Here is a 17,032-nt window from a genome sequence, read left to right on the forward strand (position 1 = left end):
GGAGGCTGAGGCAGGAAAATTGCTTAAATCCAGGAGGAGGCAGAGGTTGCAGTGAGCCGAGATTGTGCCACTGCACTCCAGCCTGGGCTACAGAGTGAGACTCTGTCTAAAAAATAAAAATAAAAATAATTGGCCTTACCCTTTATAAGCAATACAGAAAACGTGTAGCCCAGGATCTTACCACAGATCATACCCTTGGCCTGTGTATTTTCTAACCTATACATATACTTTAGTTAAAAAGAATGATTCTTGGGCCGGGTGCAGTGGCTCACGCCTTTAATCCTGGCACCATGGGAGGCCGAGGTGGGTGGATCATAAGGTCAGGAGTTCGAGACCAGTCTAGCCAATATGGTGAAACACGGTCTCTACCAAAAATACAAAAAATTGGCTAGATGTGGTGGCATGTGTGTATAGTCCCAGCTGCTCAGGAGGCTGAGGCAGGAGAATTACTTGAACCCAGGAGGCAGAGATTGCAGTGAGCTGAGATTGCACCACTGCACTCCCACTCCAGCCTGGGTGGCAGAGTGAGACTCTGTCTCAAAAAAAAAAAAAAAAAAAAAAAGAATGATTCTTATGGAGGGTTGGTTGAAAAGAAATGTAGTCTATTTCTTCCTAAGGATAATTCAGGCCTTCCTTGATGTAATAATAATAATAAATAAAAGAGTTATGATATCAACCATGGGCACCAGAATTCTTCATAGGAAAAGAAATGTATTGTTTGAACAAATAACTTAATAGGGTCTTCAAATTTGGAAAATTGTCGGCCATATCTCATCAAATATTTTTTCTTCTGTTTTCCCTCCTTTTCTCCTTCAGGGAATCTAGTAACACATATATTAGGTGGTTTGAAGTTGTCCTGCACCTCACTGATGCTCTCTTTTTTTTTTGGAGATGGTGTCTCACTCTGTCACCCAGGCTGGAATGCAGTGCAACCTCCGCCTCCCAGGTTCACGTGATTCTCCTGCCTCAGCCTCCCAAATTGCTAGTATTACAGGTGCACACTACCACACGTGGCTAATTTAAAAAATATTTTTGGTAGAGACGATGTTTTACCATTTTGACCAGGTTGATCTCAAACTCCTGACCTCAAGTGATCCACTCACCTCAGCTTCCCAAAGCGCTGGGATTACAGGCATGAGCCACGACGTCCAGCTTTTTCATTTGTTTTATTACTTTTTTTTCCCTCTATGTCTCATCTTGGGTAGTTTCTATTGACATGTTTCAAGTGCACTACTTTTTTCTTCTGTAACGCCTAATCTGCTGTTAATTCCATTCAATGTAATTTGCATCTCAGATGTTATAGTTTTCATCCCTGGAAATAATTTGGGTCTTATAAAATTTGGGTCTTTTATAATTTAAGACTTATTGAATCCCTCTTTTTCCCTCTTCCTCTTTTTCACACACGTGAAATTGGGATCCTTGGTGGTTAAATAGCTTGCTGAAGGCCTCAGGCTGATGTGTGAATAGCATTCAGAGGCAGGCTGCAGGATTCCAAGGCTTGTGCTCTGTTGATTATTCTGTTCATTGTGGGTCATTTTGCTGTGCCTCTCTGAGTGCCTGATAATATTTGATCAAATGCAGATATTGTGAATTTTACTTTTCTGAGTGCTAGACATTTTTGTTTGCCTATAAATATACTGGGAAGCTGTTAAGTTACTTGGAAGCAGCTTGACCTCTTTGGGTCTTGGTTTTATGGTTTGTTAGATGGGTTCAGAGCAGTAGACAAAACATTAAACCAAGACCCAAAGTGGTGGAAATAATTAGGCTTAGGCTAAACAGTCTAAGGCTAATTATTCTCACTACTAAGGCAAGAATTTCCTGAGTTCCCTATCCAATGCCATGTGAATTAAGAGTTGTTCTAGCTTGGCTTATGGGAATAGGTACTGCTTCTAGCCCTATTTAAATTCTAGGCACTATTTCCCATGAATTCTTTCAAATGATTCTCCGGCCTCAGGTAGCTTCTTTATACACATGCAGTGATCCATTACTTATTAAATTATTGAGGGGGTCCTTCTGCACATCTCTGGATTTTTTACCCGATGCAGCTCTCATTTGTGTCTTGTGAACTTTAGCTGCCTTGGACTGTCTCCTCAACTTACATTTTTGATATCCTGTGTTTTCAATATCATTCAGATCTAAGTAATTTCTAATTTCCCTTGTGATATCCTCTTTTACCCAGGATGTTTTTAGAAGTATGTTGTTTAATTTCCAAATTTTGGGATGTTTGCCAGATGTCTTTTTGTTTTTATTTTCCAATATAATTCTGTGGTCAGGGAACATATTCTATATAATTTTATTTTATTTTCTCTTCTTTTCTTTTTCTTCTTCTTTTTTTCTTTTTACTTGGTGATTAGGAAGTATATAATTTTAACTTTTAAAAATTTATTGAGATTTACTTATTAAGACTTATTGTTTTATGGTTTAGCATATGATCTGTTTTGATGAATGCTCCATATGTACTTGAAAAAAATGTGTATTCCTAAGATGTTGAATGTAGTGTTCTGTAAATGTCTACTAGCTCAAGTTGGCTGGCAGTGTTGTATCTTTTACATCTTTACCTGATTTCCTGTTCTATCAATTGCTGAGAGAGAAGAGTTGAATTCTCTAATAATAATTATGAATTTTTAAAGTTTGTCTTTCAGTTATATTCATTTTCTCTTTTTATATTTTAAAGCTATATAATGAAATGTCCTCTTGATGAATTACCTCTCTTATCATTATGAACTGTCCTTCTTTATCCTTGGTAATATTTCTTGTTTTAAAATATATTTTGTCTGATATCATTATAGCCACTTCAGCTTTCTTTTGATTAGTTTTTATATGGCATATCTCTATTTTCCTTTTATATGTGACTGTGATAAGTTAAAGATACATTTTATAAACCCTAGAACAACCAATAAAAAGTATAGGAAAGATGTGTAGCAAATGATATAAAATTAGATATAATGGAAAATTTTAACAAATAATTGGAAATTATAAAAAGAATTAAGTTGAAATTATGGAAATAAAAAACCCAACAATAACAAATTAAAACACTAAGGGTTATTAATAGCAGATTAGACACAGCTGAAGAGAGAATTAGTCAACAAGAAGATAGGTCAGAAAAAAATATCTAAGACAAATTGAGAGTGACAAAAGTAAGAAAAATGAAAAAACAATTTTATTGTTAATGTCAAACTTTTAAACTGAATGTTTTACCTCCTATAGAGTAAGTTTCTAAAAGCTTTACTTTGACTTCATGAGTTAGATGAAAACATTGAGCTAGTATTAAAATTTAATCAACTGTTACTCTTTTTTCTTATACCAGCCATAATCTATAACTGATGTCCATCTTAATAAATAGTAAAAACAAAAAACCAACAAAACAAAAGCAAAACAAACAAATGAACAAAACCTTACCCTGTGCATTTGGAAACTAAAAAGACACTGTCAAACCTCAAAGGTTAAAGAGGAAATCTCAGTAGAAATTACAAAACATTTAGATCAGACAAAGGTAAAAATATTACATGTCAAGTCTTAGAAAATGAAGTTAAAGTGATGTTTAGAGGTAAATTTAGAGCATCAAATACATATATCAAAGTACATTATGCTGGAAGTTCTAATCAATACAATTAGGCAAGAAATACAAATTGAGACATATAAGAACAGAAAGTAAGAGACTGAATTGCTTTTACTTGTGGACAGTATAATAGTCTACATATCCAAGGGAGACCAGAAGAAAATGACTAGAATGAGAGAATTCAGCAACACTATTACATGGAAGACCAATGTACATAAAACGAGCTCCCGTTCACACTTACAACATTGTAAAGTACTGAGGAATAAATGTAGCAAGAAGAATACCAAACCTTTAAGGAACAAATTATAAAACGTATTATAGTCTATAAAAGATGATTCCAAATAAGTGAAAACATTTGCCCTACTTGTAAGTTTGAAGGCTCAGAATCACAAATATGCAAGTTTCATCCAAATAAACCTATAAATTTACTGCTACCTCAATCAACTTCTAATAGAGTTTCACTGACCTTGAAAAATGAATTCCCAAATTCACAAGAAAGAGCAAAGTACTCAGAATAACTAACATGTTTATGAGGAAGGATAGAATGGAGTGTTTATTTTACCAGTTATTTATTTATTTATTCTTTTTTTTTTTTTTTTTGAGGTGGAGTCTCATTCTGTTGCCCAGGCTGGAGTGCAATCGTGTGATCTCAGCTCATTGCAACCTCTGCCTCCTGGGTTCAAGCAATTCTCCTGCCTCAGCCTCCCAAGTAGCTGAGGTTACAGGTGCCTGCCACCACACCCAGCTGATTTTTGTATTTTTAGTAGATGGTTTTTTGCCATGTTGGCTAAGCTGGTCTTGAGCTCCTGACCTCAGGTGATCCGCCTGCCTCAGCCTCCCAAAGTGCTGGGATTACAGGTATGAGTCACTACACCCAGCCAAGGTTTATCATGAGGCCATAGTAATTAAGATAATGTAACAGTGCTTGTCATTACATGTCTAGTGTCCAGTGACAGACATATAGACCAATAGAAGACAGTTGAAAGCCCAGAAAAAGAAGCAGGCACATCTGTAGAGCTTGATATATGAAAGCACCAGTGATGAAGGGGAAAACAGTGGAAAATTAATTTCTACATAAAAATTATGAAGATAATGCATAAAAATTAATTCCAGGTTGATTAAAGTACTAAACTGTAAAAAACAAAACGTTAAAACTTTTAGAAAAAAATTAAGAAGTATTTCTTATAGTAGAGGTGAATGTCTTAAATAAGATTTTTAAAAAGCACAAATATAGATAAAATTGATTAAAATATAAGTTAAAATTCTGCTCAAAAAAGACATTACAAGCAAAATTAAAAGGCAAGCCACAACAAAGACTTTGGGGACCCCTTTGCAGATCTCTGGGAATCCTTGTCTCTGTCCAGCTCCCTTCTCTCTGGTGTTTTGTCCTGTAAATTCTGGCTGCCTGGGCTTCCCTGAACTCTCAATTCTGACCCCTCAATTTGTCTGCTGGGCTCTTTCTGGGTTCTCTCTCCTGTACTGGAACTTGGGGAACTCACCCAGTCAATAAGCCAGGCAATCCTAGAGAGCTATTTATTTTACTTCCCTCCTTCAGGGATCACTGTTCTGCACTACCTTTACCCACTGTTTTACATAATTTGTTGGTTTTCTAGTTATTAAAGTAGGAGAGTAAATCTGGTCCCTATCATTCCACCATGGTCAGAAGTGGAAATGGTCCTAATATAATTTTCATAAAGTTTGCAAACATATAAAACAATGCTATATATCAGAGATGTAGACCAATGGAGCCGAACAGAGGCCTCAGAAGTAACATCACACATCTACAACCATCTGATCTTTGATACACCTGACAAAAACAAGCAATTGGGAAAGGATTCCCTATTTAATAAATGGTGTTGCAAAAACTGGCTAGCCATATGCAGAAAGCTGAAACTGGACCCCTTCCTTACACCTTATGCAAAAATTAACTCCAGATGGATTAAAGATTTAAACATAAGACCTAACACAATAAAAACCCTAGAAGAAAACCTAGGCAATTAGGCAAGGGCTTCATGACTAAAAGACCAAAAGCAATGGCAACAAAAGCCAAAATAGACAAATGGGATCTAATTAAACTTAAAAGCTTCTGCATGGCAAAAGAAACTGTCGTTAGAGTGAACCAGCAACCAACAGAATGGGAAAAAATTTTTGCAATTTACCCATCTGACAAAGGGCTAATATCCAGAATCTACAAAGAACTTAAACAAATTTACAAGAAACAAACAAACAAACCCATCAAAAAATGGGCGAAGGCTGTAAACAGACATTTCTCAAAAGAAGACATTTATGCAGCCAACAAACATGAAAAAAAGCTCATCATCACTGGTCACTAGAGAAATGCAAATCAAAACCACATTGAGATACCATCTCATGCAAGTTAGAATGGCAATCCTTAAAAAATCTGGAGACAACAGATGCTGGAGAGGATGTGGAGAAATAGGAAGGGTTTTACACTGTTGGTGCAAGTGTGAATTAGTTCAACCATTGTGGAAGACAGTGTGGAGATTCCTCAAGGATCTAGAAATAGAAATACCTTTTGACCGAGCAATCCCATTACTGGGTATATACCCAAAGGGTTATAAATCATTCTATTATGTTCATTGCGGCACTGTTTACAATAGCAAAGACTTGGAACCAACCCAAATGCCCATCAATAATAGACTGGATAAAGAAAATGTGGCACATATACACTATGGAATACTATGCAGCCATAAAAAGGATGAATTCACGCCCTTTGCAGGGACATGGATGAAGCTGCAAACCATCATTTCCCTCAGTTTCCCCTGGCTCTTGAAGGACCCTGAGTCACAGATTCTACTCTATGCAATTCATTCTCATCCTCCTCTTCACACCAGTTCGTGTCTGCCTACAAAACACTACCTAATAGCTGCTTTTTCTAGGAAGTCTTCCTTGATTATTGATTCAATAATCATATGCTATTGTTTTGCCACATGGGCAAGGCATCTGGAAATGGGAGAAACAGCCGCAGACCTCTGGTGGAGAGAAAGAAGAGCTGAGATAGCACCACAGTGACAGGTAATCTGTGCTAGAAGAGGTAAACATGGGGGTTTGGGGAGCACTGGGGGATAGCCCAGAATCTAGATTTGAGGGTGGTGTCAAGGAAACATCCCTGGGCTATGTGAGATCTGTGATGAATTGTGAAGGATGATCAGTCAGTTGCCAAGCAGAGGAGGTGGTGAAGGAAGAAGAGGCTCTAGGCTGAAGGTGGAGAGGTAGGAGAGATCATGGTTCTTTGAAGGCTCCATGTGGCCAGGTGTTGGCTGAGGATCAAGTGGTGGATGGGGCAGGTCATGGAGGCATTGCTGCTCAAGGATAGGCAGGATTCTATTGGCCCCTGAGAGGCTCCTTTGGCCAGGGTTGGGATGTACTGGGAGGAGCGAGCGCAGGCTAAGGCGGCCCTCCAGGTAGCCAGGAGAGTCATCTTGGAGAGGTGGTGAGAGCCTGACCCAGGGCAAGGGACAGGGGAGAGGTGGATAGGACATCGGGAAGAGAAGGTCAGCAGAACTGAGCGATCAATTGGAGGTAGTAAGTTAGGGAGAGAAGGGAGGCCTGGTGACTCCTGGGTATTGATTAGGCAACAGAGTGGATGACAGTGCCACTGATCAAAATGGGTCATGCAGGAAGGCAGTTCCATCGTCCTGTTGGGTTCAAGGTACCTGCCAGACCCCTTGAGGAGATGTTCACTGGGCAATGGATATCTAGGTCTAGACCTCAGGAGGGTCCTGTGGATCAGAAAGCTGAATTTGGGAGAGATCAGCACCCAGAAGATAGGTGCAACCGCAGAAGATGACATCCTCAGGGAAAGAATAAAAGCAAGAAAAAGAGAGGGCACACAGGAACCCTCGGGAACGCCGACATGCAAAGTGGAGATGATGGAGAAGATCCAGACAGAGAAGGACAATCACGGTGTGAGAAAGGCTCCAGGAAGACAGGCCAACTCTGCAGAGGAGGCAAGCCATGTCATCGAACAACATTTGCAGAAATTACAGCGGAGGTCATCGGTGGCCTCTGCAAACACAGCTCCAGAGGAATGAAGGGGGCAGAGGCCAGACCACCGAGGATTGTAGCGTGGACGGAGGTGCAAGGAACTGGTGAAGAAAGGAGAAAAAGAGCCAGGCCACACATTTCTGTGAGAACTGGCGATGACAAGAGTTGGCCACTCGCTCCCCAAGCTGAGTGGTAAGGGGAAGGATGGAGGTCTGGCCACAGCTAGAGCAGTGGTAGCCTCAAGGGAGAGTGGTGTGTTGGAGGAAGGGAGATGTGGGCATAGCTACCTGCTGGAGAAAGGGCGGCATGGAAGGCATAGAAGGAACCGCCAATTGGCGCTCTGTCTTGAGGAGGAACGGAGTTCAGAAGGCTTTGAAGGGATAGAGATAAACCTTCCTGGAAACTGAAGGGCACTCAGGAAGGGTTTGGATATGGATGTGTGAATGGGAGTGGGAGGGATAAGGAGAGGCAAGACATGAGGCATTCCTGTGTGCAGACCTCCGCCTCCTCTGGAGTAGGAGGTCAGAGCAGCTGATGACAGCATTGGGGGAGGGGAGGCACAATGGGCACCTTGCAGAGCACTCTGAAACATGGACAGAGCCACTGTGGGGAGAGAGCTGACCGTGAGCACGCAGGTGACACACTGCTGTGGGTGGAGTCTCTGCTGGGTGCTGGAGACAGTGATGTTGCTGTGGTCACCACCCTGTGGCTGAAGGACCTTTCAGCACCCAGGTGCAGGGGTGGTGTGGGTGGATGTCTGGCCTGCTCCAGGGCTGCAGTGGTGCTGGCTGGGTGTGGCAGAAGAACAAGGATGAAGATATTATATTTGCAAGTGAGTGGTGTGTTGAGAGGATTCACCTTGGGGGCTGAAAGCAAAGCCAGGAAAGGGCTGATGAAGAGAGAGAAATCGGAGGGGCCGGGAGCTGGGAGTCTTTATGAAGCAGACAGCAGGTGGAATTCAGGCATGAGGGTGGGAAGGTTGGAAGGATGGCAGCGCAGGACCAGAGGATGACTGACTGGAGGCTGAGCTCGGTGATGCCAAGAGGCAATTTTTGTGGAATGAAACACAAACAGACACAATTATTCAAAATAAACAATGACATTCATCTCCAGTTCAACTAAGCCTATAATTTGATACCTGGCTGCAGGATAGGGTAACCGCAGGCAGGGATTCAACTCTATTGACCCTGTGACCTAGTTGACATCGGGTCATACTGACAGCTAATTAGCTGTGCTGCCTAATTAGAGGAAGTTTGTCATCTCGGCACTGTATACAATAGCAAGGCTTGGAACCAACCCAAATGTCCATCAGTGATAGATTGGATAAAGAATATGTGGCACATATACATCATGGAATACTATGTAGCTGTAAAAAGGATGAGTTCACGTCCTTTGCAGGGACATGGATGAAGCTGGAAACTGTCATCCATTCTTAGCAAACTGACACAAGAACAGAAAACCAAACACCACATGTTCTCACTCGTAAGTGGGTGTTGTACAATGAGAACACATGGACACAGGGAGGGGAACATCACACACCAGGGGATAGGGGAGGGATAGGATGGGGTGGGGGGACAGGGGAGGGGTAATATTAGGAGGAATACCTAATATAGATGATTGGGGGATCAATGCAGCAAACCGCCATGGCATGTGTATACCTATGTAATAATCCTGCATGAGCTGCACATGTACCCCAGAACTTAAGGTATAATTTAAAAAATTGCTGTATATCTTTATATCTACATAGATATACATAATTTATTAAAAATATGAAGTAATAGCTAAAAATGGTGTATAGGAGAGAGAAACACCAAATTTGGGAGAGTATTTACTTGGAGGGAGAGATAGGAGAGAACTACCCTGAAATCAAACTAAAAGTAAGAGTGGCAGGATTTTAGAATTCTTTGAAAAATCAGTAGTAGGTACATGGCTGTCCTTGATGCTATTTTATGTACTTTTTGTATGCAAGAAATATTTTATAATAAAAGTGTAAAAGTATTAAAAAGAAGTCTAAAGAATATTAGTCAAAGGAGCATCCTAGAAAAATCGAGAGGTAAAATAGAGTAATTCTTTCTGCAAGCTACCTAAGTAAGAAGGCACTGTGTACAGGGGACAAAAAAGTAACCACAGAGACATAGCATCTCCATCCCTCACCTCGGGGTCTCTGGAAGGCCTGTGATTTCCCTGCTGGGGCTTTCCTATGGGTATTTCCTACTCTTGGACAGACTTTTCTTTGATGAAACGCTTCAAACCCCAGCTTCCACAAACACCACCAGTATCGCTATGATGCTGTGTGGTCATCTGTCCGTCCACCTGTGGGTCACTACCCCCTCATTCTTGAAGGTTTGAGCTCTTAGGTCACTGTCCCTCTCTCTGTCATCCGCAGAGATGATCTTCTTTGACCCTGGCCTCTTTCCTTGCACTTCTTTCCTCCAATGACTGTCTCTTGCTTGGATATTGCAGTACTCTCCTGACTGGTCCCCCTTCTCTGGCATCATTCCCTACCTCATCAATTCTTAACAGTAGCCAGCCAGAGACATCCTTTTAAAACACTGAGTCATGTTCCTTCTCTTCTCCAAGTCCCCAAGTGACTCCCACTCAGCGGAAAAGCCAAGCTACCCTCATTGCCTTCAAAGCACTACATTATTTGGCTCCTGGTACCTCCTCTCCTGCTGCCTTCCTGCTCATCACTCTGGGTTCCTGGATGCTCCTGGAACCTGCTAGGCATGCTCCTGCCTAATTTGTACCTACTGCTCCCTCTGCCTAGACCTTTTCACTCTAGATATCTCTATGGCTTGTTTCTTCTCTCACCTCCTGATATGGTTTGGCTGTGTCCTCACCCAAATCTTATCTTGAATTGTAGTACCCATAATCCCCAAGTGTTGTAGGAGGGAACAGGTGGGAGGTAATTTAACCATGGGGGTGGTTACCCTCATGCTGTTCTCCTGGTAGTGAGTGAGTTCTCATGAGATTTGATGGTTTTATAAGGGGCTTTCCCCTGTTTTGCTTGGCACTCTTCTCCTTCCTGCTGTCATGTGAAGAAGGACATGTTTGCTTCCCCTTCCACCCTGATTGTAAGCTTCCTGAGGCCTCCCAAGCCATGCTGAACTGTGAGTCAATTAAACCTTTTTTTATTTTTTAAATAAATTACCCAGTCTCAGGTATGTCTTTATTAGGAGTGTGAGAATGAACTAATTTACCTCCTTTAGGTCTTTGCTCCTCAATTGTCACATTTGTCGTGAGGTCTTCCTCGACTACTTTATTTAAAACTGCTCTCCCCATACACAATGCTTCCTATCTCTCTTTCAGCTTATTTTTTTTCTCTAGTATGTACCACCCTCTAATATGCTATGTAATTAATTTCTTTATTTTGTTTATAGCCTGTCTCCCTTCACTGGAATGTAATCTCCATTAGGACAGAGGTTTTCATATGTTTTATTGCTTTAATACATGTGCCTGGAACAGTGCTTCGCACAGAGAAGATTGTTGGGGGAAATAGCAATGGAGGAAGGGTTTACAGTGAGCCTACATAAACTGGTTAGAAGTAATGTATTAAAGAAATCAGGAACAATAAGCTGTGGAAGGCAGCAGGAGGCCTCTGGGGAGGAAGGCCTCTCTATGCCAGCATGTTCCCATGTACAGTGACCCAAGCTCTGACATTTTAAAAATGATGCTCAAGGAGGTAACACTCCTTTGAAGGGCTGGAATGTAGCCAGACATGTACGCTCCTTGTTAAGTCTTTTCCCACCAGCTGCAGATAGAGAATTACCTGCTTTTAGCTCTTAGAAAACTCACATAAACTGCCACTGCTATTAATCTTATGTTTGATGCACAGCTTTCCTTTCACCGGTTCACCCCACCATCTGCACTATAGATCAAAGTGATTGTATTTAATAAATATTGCAGAAAACCAGAGCTCAGGGCCTTTGCAGCCTCCATTTTGCAATAGCCCCCTGGCCCCACTTTATGCACTCTTAACCCATCTTTGTCTCATTGCTTGGTCAACACTGAACTCAGGGTACCCATGGGTAGTGTGTGAGGCTGGCACCCTATAAAGATGCAATTAAATACTTGCAGAAAGCCTTGGGCTTGCAAGAGGCTGTTCCATTGTTCCCCTCCGCTTTTCAACCATCTGTAGCTGCCTCCCTTGAAGCATCTTCCAGTTCCCATGGCCACTGCCCACACATGATTTCTGCCAGCATCTAAGCTGTTCTTGTGTTCTGGGGTGCTGGAACAATAGCTCACTTCCATGCTGGACTCCAGGTTGGGGTCAACAATAAGCATTTCTTTCCATAGCACAGGAGTATGTCATCTCCTGGATCTTCCTTTTTTCCTGGCTGTATAGCTGAAATGCATTCCAGAGAGTGAAATAAGATTAGTAATTACATTGGTTAAGCAGGCTAAATATCTGTAACAAGCAGATCCAAACTAATTATGGTTGAAACATAACAGAAGCTCACTTAGACCTCTAGTCTAAGTAGGTGTTCATGTCTGCAGATGGCTCTCCTCCATATGGTGACTCAGGGATCCAGTTTGATAGCAGCTTTGCCATCTTCAGCATGTGACTTCCACATTTGTCCAGCTGTCATCATTCAGGTTGGCACATAACTGCAAAGGAGGCTGAGGAGAATGGATTTTGGTGGACAAGTAGTTGCCTCCACAGGGTAATAATATTTATCATTTTCATCATTATGGTCTTAGTAGGAGGCATATATCTCAGTTGATAAACTCATGTATGCAAGAAATGTAACTTTGTGTTTTCTAAAATCTAACTTCTGTTTTCAGTCTCAGCCTGTTAAAGATGGCAGAATTTTAATTTTAGTCACTTTAAACATCCCTGTTCCCCTCTTTTCCTGGGGAGGGAGTTTAAGAGTAGGGTAGGGAGAAGTGCATAGTTCCTGATGTCATCTGCTTACACCAGTACCCATAGAGATGGCCATCATCTGGAGTAGGCTTTGAGCATCAGGATGCTGAAGAAGCATCCCTACATCCCAGCTGCATGGCTCTTCCAGGCCTGGAGTGGCTCTCTATGACTTCTCTGTCTGTCTTGTGGATACAGGAATCATTAGGTTGCTCTCATGCCATGACAACAACTCTTCAAGGCTCTGTGAGGCTCCATTTGGCAAGGCATCCCATGCAACTATTCTTACCTGGGCTATTGCTTTTCTTGGAGCTCAGCCCAGCTCTTGGATCCCACAACTCCATCTGGGGATTCTATTGCCTTCCCGGGGCTCAAATTTGGAGCAGGGAACAAGGTTGCTCTCTTTGGGACTCATCGGCATTTTTGTAACCTGGCCTTTTTCTTTCTCTTTTTCATCTCTCCAGGATGGAGATTTTTTCCTAGTATGACGAGGAGGGTAATTCTTGCTCTGGCTCACTTCTTATCTAGGCTGTGAATTCTTTCTTTTTCTCTAAGGGCCTGGGTTTTGGAAACTTAAAACTGAAAGGAGAGACCCCTTCCCTCTGCATTTGGCTGTCACATTCTCTTCACTGAGTAGAGAATAACCTGGTGGCTAGTGAGACGAAGGACCGAGGGGCATCGCATGGGGGAGGAAATGGCTTTTATTATCAATGGTCTCCCATCAAAAATGGGAGAATTGTGAAACATTTAAAAACCACAATTTTACCATTTGATAACACTAATGACAACAACAACAATGATGATGTAATTTACATCTATTGAGCATTTAGTGCATGCCAGATCCTCTCCTAAGTGCTCTCTACATACAGCATCTTTATTAATTGTCACAACAAATCTATATGTATTTAATATTAGTCTTATTTTCTATCAGAGCAGTCCAAGTTCAGCAAGGTAAAGGGATGTTCGTGTGTCAGGGTCTCACAGTTTGCAAACAATGGATCTGGGCCTCAGAGGCTAGCCTGCACCTAAAGTCTAGGCTCAACCACTGCAGCTCCTGGCCTCTTGGCAATATCCCTGGAGCCTCAGGACACCAAATGGGGAATCATTCTATTCTTTCATACCCTTATCAGGCAGGAGTGGGGCTGGCCTTCCTGATTCCCTGCCCAACGGAGGTGGGTTGTCCCTAGGGTGCTCCCACTGCCAGCCTCTTCCTCAGAACCTGGTTGCCCTCTCTGTTTCTGCTGTGGCTTATCTCATCTCCCTGCAGGTTTCCAACCTCTCTCTCTCTCTTTCCTGGTTGGACTTTACAAATAAAATAAAAATTTAGCTAAGAGCTCATACCACAAAAAGGGAAGAAGTGGTAAGTACAGGCAGCAAACAGGGCCCAAGAGTTAACATCCTGTTCCCACTGGGTACATGGGTTTTGCAAAGAGGGTGGGCCGAGGCTCCTGGGTCTGTGTTCTTGGGCCCTCCAGGTGGCCCCTCCTGACCATCTGGCTCATGCTGAGGCTGGACCTCCCAGGCTGTCCCCCAGATAGGCAAAGCCTTTTCCAGGTAGAATGTCTGTGACTTCAGAAAGACTTCAAACAATCTCTATTATCAGAGGACTATTCCTTTGGATTAAGAAGCTCCAAATACCAGATAGGCTCACTCTAAAAATTCAGGTATCAGACATTTTCACCTTAGTATAGCTAGGCTGAATCATCTGGCTTGGAGCAAGGCTCCCAGGGGACAGTCGTGTTGGTGGGCAGTGGGAAGGGAGGGGAACTTTGGAACATGATACAGGTGGGTTGGTGCAGGGGGCTGTGGGAGGGTACACAGCTGCATGTCTCTGCAGGTGAAGACTCCATCAACACCTTGGGCCTGATCCTTGGCGTGGGGCTGTCACTGCTGCTCGTGTCCATCCTCGGCTACAGCCTAGCCAAGTGGTACCAGCGTGGGTACTGCTGGGAGGGTGAGTGTGCACTGGGCCCTGTTGCCCCAGCTCTTCCTCTCTCATAGCAGTTGGCAATGCCTGGAAGGGCTGCAAACTCCTTAGCATGGTGGGATGCAAAAGTATTTCCTGTGGTGGTTGCAGTGGTTGAAGACTTGAGTGGGTGGCTGAGCAGTTGAGGTGGTGAGGTGAGGCAATGGTGCCTTTATCGAGGGAATGGGGGCTTCTCTCACCCCAGCAAGCAGCCAGCTTCCTCCTCTCTCAGAGCCCATAGGAGGCCATGCCAGGGACCTCTGTGGGCTAGATAAGAGAGCAATGGGCTAGACAGGCCATGCTCCAAGTGATCTCAGTCTGGCTCCATGTGTATCTCTGCCCCTGACTATGGGTCTTGGGACTCTCTCCTAAGCTTGTGGAGGTGTCGGCTTCACTGGGAGTCTCCTGGAATTTGCTGTGATGTTCTCAACTCTGAGACATGGCTGCACTTTTCACAGGACTCTGGGAAAGCTGCAAGGGAAGGGTGTGCTGGAATGCCAAGGGACAGAGACTATTTCACAGATCTGCAGTTAACTTTAACAGAGTCCATGGATGTTTGTTGAGCACCTACTCTGTGCCAATACACTTTTGCCTAATGTGATTTTCTTTAAAATTCCAAGTGAGAAATATGTTATTATAGCCTTCATTTTTATAGATGGGACATGAGGCTGAAGTCGTGGGGTTAGAATGAGGTAGAGTCTAAATTGAAGCCCAGGTCTGGTTCTATTGGGGTCCAGCCTAGGACTCCCTTCATCCTAGGGTAATCAAGACCCTAGCGCTGAAGCAGGCTGGGATGCTCCCACACCATCCTGAGGCTCAGCCCAGCCACCCTCCTCCTCCAGACAGGGGAGGGGGCACCAGACATTCTTGGAAGGGTGATGGACTGCTTTCCCTGGAAGTGTTAACCCTCTCTTTTTGAATTGTCTTCTTAGGGCCTAATTTTGTCTTCAACTTATATCAAATCAGGTGAGTAAATCCAGGGAAGATCTGGGTGAGGTGGGCATTGGGGGTAGAAAAAGAATCAAAGATAGAATAAGAACTGACTGCTTCCTTTTCCTGTCTTCTGTTCATGACCCTAAGAAAATAAAAGAGGGCAGGAGAATCAATTTAGAAAAGTCTCATGAATAAAAACTTGAATGTAGGACTATGTGAAACCCTGATGACAATGATCTTTTTAATATTCACCCTTAGGCAGGGACGATTCATTCATCCATCCATCCATCCATCCATCCATCCATCCATCCATCCATCTCTCCCCCAAGCAGGCAGAGCCAGCCTTCCTTCCTCCCTCCCTCCCTTCCTCCCTTCCTTCCTGCCTTTTCCTTCCATTCTGCCTTTTCCTCCCTCCCTCCCTCCTTTCCTCCCTTCCTTTTTTCCATCTATCCATCCATTCATTCATCTGTCAATCGTCCATCATTGATCATTCCTTCGTTTCTTTCATCCATCCATGCATCCATCCATCTTTCCTTTTTTCCACCTTCCATCATTTCTTCAGAAAGATTCTATCATAACCACCACTACTGTGGTATGTTTCTAAGAGTACAAAGATGACTGGGCATAGTCTCTGTCTTCAAGCATTTCATGTCTATGCTGGAGACAGGTCTGATTACAAATAATGTAATCTCAGGCACAAGAAGGTATCAAAAAGAGACACATATGAGAAAGTCAGGGATTTAGGGAGTGCGAGCTGGAAGTTCTCTTGGCGTTGGTCATCTCATCTACTTGCCATAGGCAGGGCTGCATCTTCTTTGTCCCTGAGAGATGATTATGGTAGGTGGCCCACTTCCTTTTCTGGAAGACAAGTCAGTGAGTTGGTGCCCTGGAGTCAAAGGAGATGGGGTCCAAGGGAGAGGCTAGGTTGTCAGCTCCAGTAGCCTGATTGGATCATCTTTCTCAGGAACCCGAAGGATCTGGAGATAGGTCCACCCTTCACCATCAGTGGTCACATCAGCAGCCCAGATGGTGGCTACGTGAAGTTCTCCAACAGGCTAGTCTGATGCAGGGGCAGCAGCTTATGGAGCCCTGGAGAGGTGAGTTGGAGGTAGGGGAGCTCCCGTGTCAGCCTGATGTCCAAGTAAGGTCCTAAGAGGGTCCAGGCACCCACGCCTTGCACCAAGGACCACTCGGAACTCAAAGAGATTATCTGGTCCATCCCCTGTCTTCTGGTGCTCATCTCAGGCTTGCGGTCATGTTTTCCCCCACCCGCTTCCGGCACTGGGCCGGCCCTGTTTTCTCCTGGTCCACCCAATCCATGCTCGGCCTTTCCTTCCTGGGAAGATTCTGTTCATATTCAAGGTGGAAGCTTCCAGAGCACAGCTTTTAAAATCTCAATTCTTGCTCTAAGATGAAGTTTCCAGATGACCAGTCTCTCCAAGAAGCATCACTCTAGCACTTCAGTTCTGAGCTTTCTGAGCCCAAGAGCTGCCCCTTCTTCATGGCCCACTAACCCTTTGGCCACACTTCCCCTCGCCTGCCTTCCAGCTCCTCCCTTCCTCACATCTCAGTTGCTTTTTCCCATCCAAACCTTTTCTCCCTGCAGCAGTTCCTGCCCCTTCCAGGCTCCTCTGGGCTGCCCTCATCCCCTTGGATCTTCAAGACCTGGCCTGGCCCCTCCCTGTGGAGGATGAGGGGGTCTCCT

At 43.4% G+C, this 17,032-nt stretch overlaps 1 protein-coding gene across 2 annotated transcripts in view; it reads left to right on the plus strand.

Moving 5' to 3' along the window:
- Positions 1-16,428, plus strand: part of SMIM35 (small integral membrane protein 35) — a 76,879-nt gene extending 60,451 nt beyond the window's left edge. The window contains exons 4-6 of one of the 2 annotated variants that reach the window (XM_032285366.1): positions 14,266-14,382; positions 15,327-15,360; positions 16,292-16,428. In XM_032285366.1, coding sequence (XP_032141257.1) covers positions 14,266-14,382; positions 15,327-15,360; positions 16,292-16,391 — 251 coding nt within the window. In that variant the 3' untranslated portion in view covers positions 16,392-16,428. Of the gene's footprint in view, positions 1-13,916; positions 14,383-15,326; positions 15,361-16,291 lie in introns of those variants that run through there. The other variant, XM_032285365.1, reaches the window with a different exon arrangement.
- Positions 16,429-17,032: the final 604 nt, after the last annotated feature.

The sequence above is a fragment of the Sapajus apella genome, unplaced genomic scaffold, assembly GCF_009761245.1.
Source record: "Sapajus apella isolate SASKATOON/1434 unplaced genomic scaffold, GSC_monkey_1.0 scaffold16, whole genome shotgun sequence".
Lineage (NCBI taxonomy): Eukaryota > Metazoa > Chordata > Mammalia > Primates > Cebidae > Sapajus > Sapajus apella.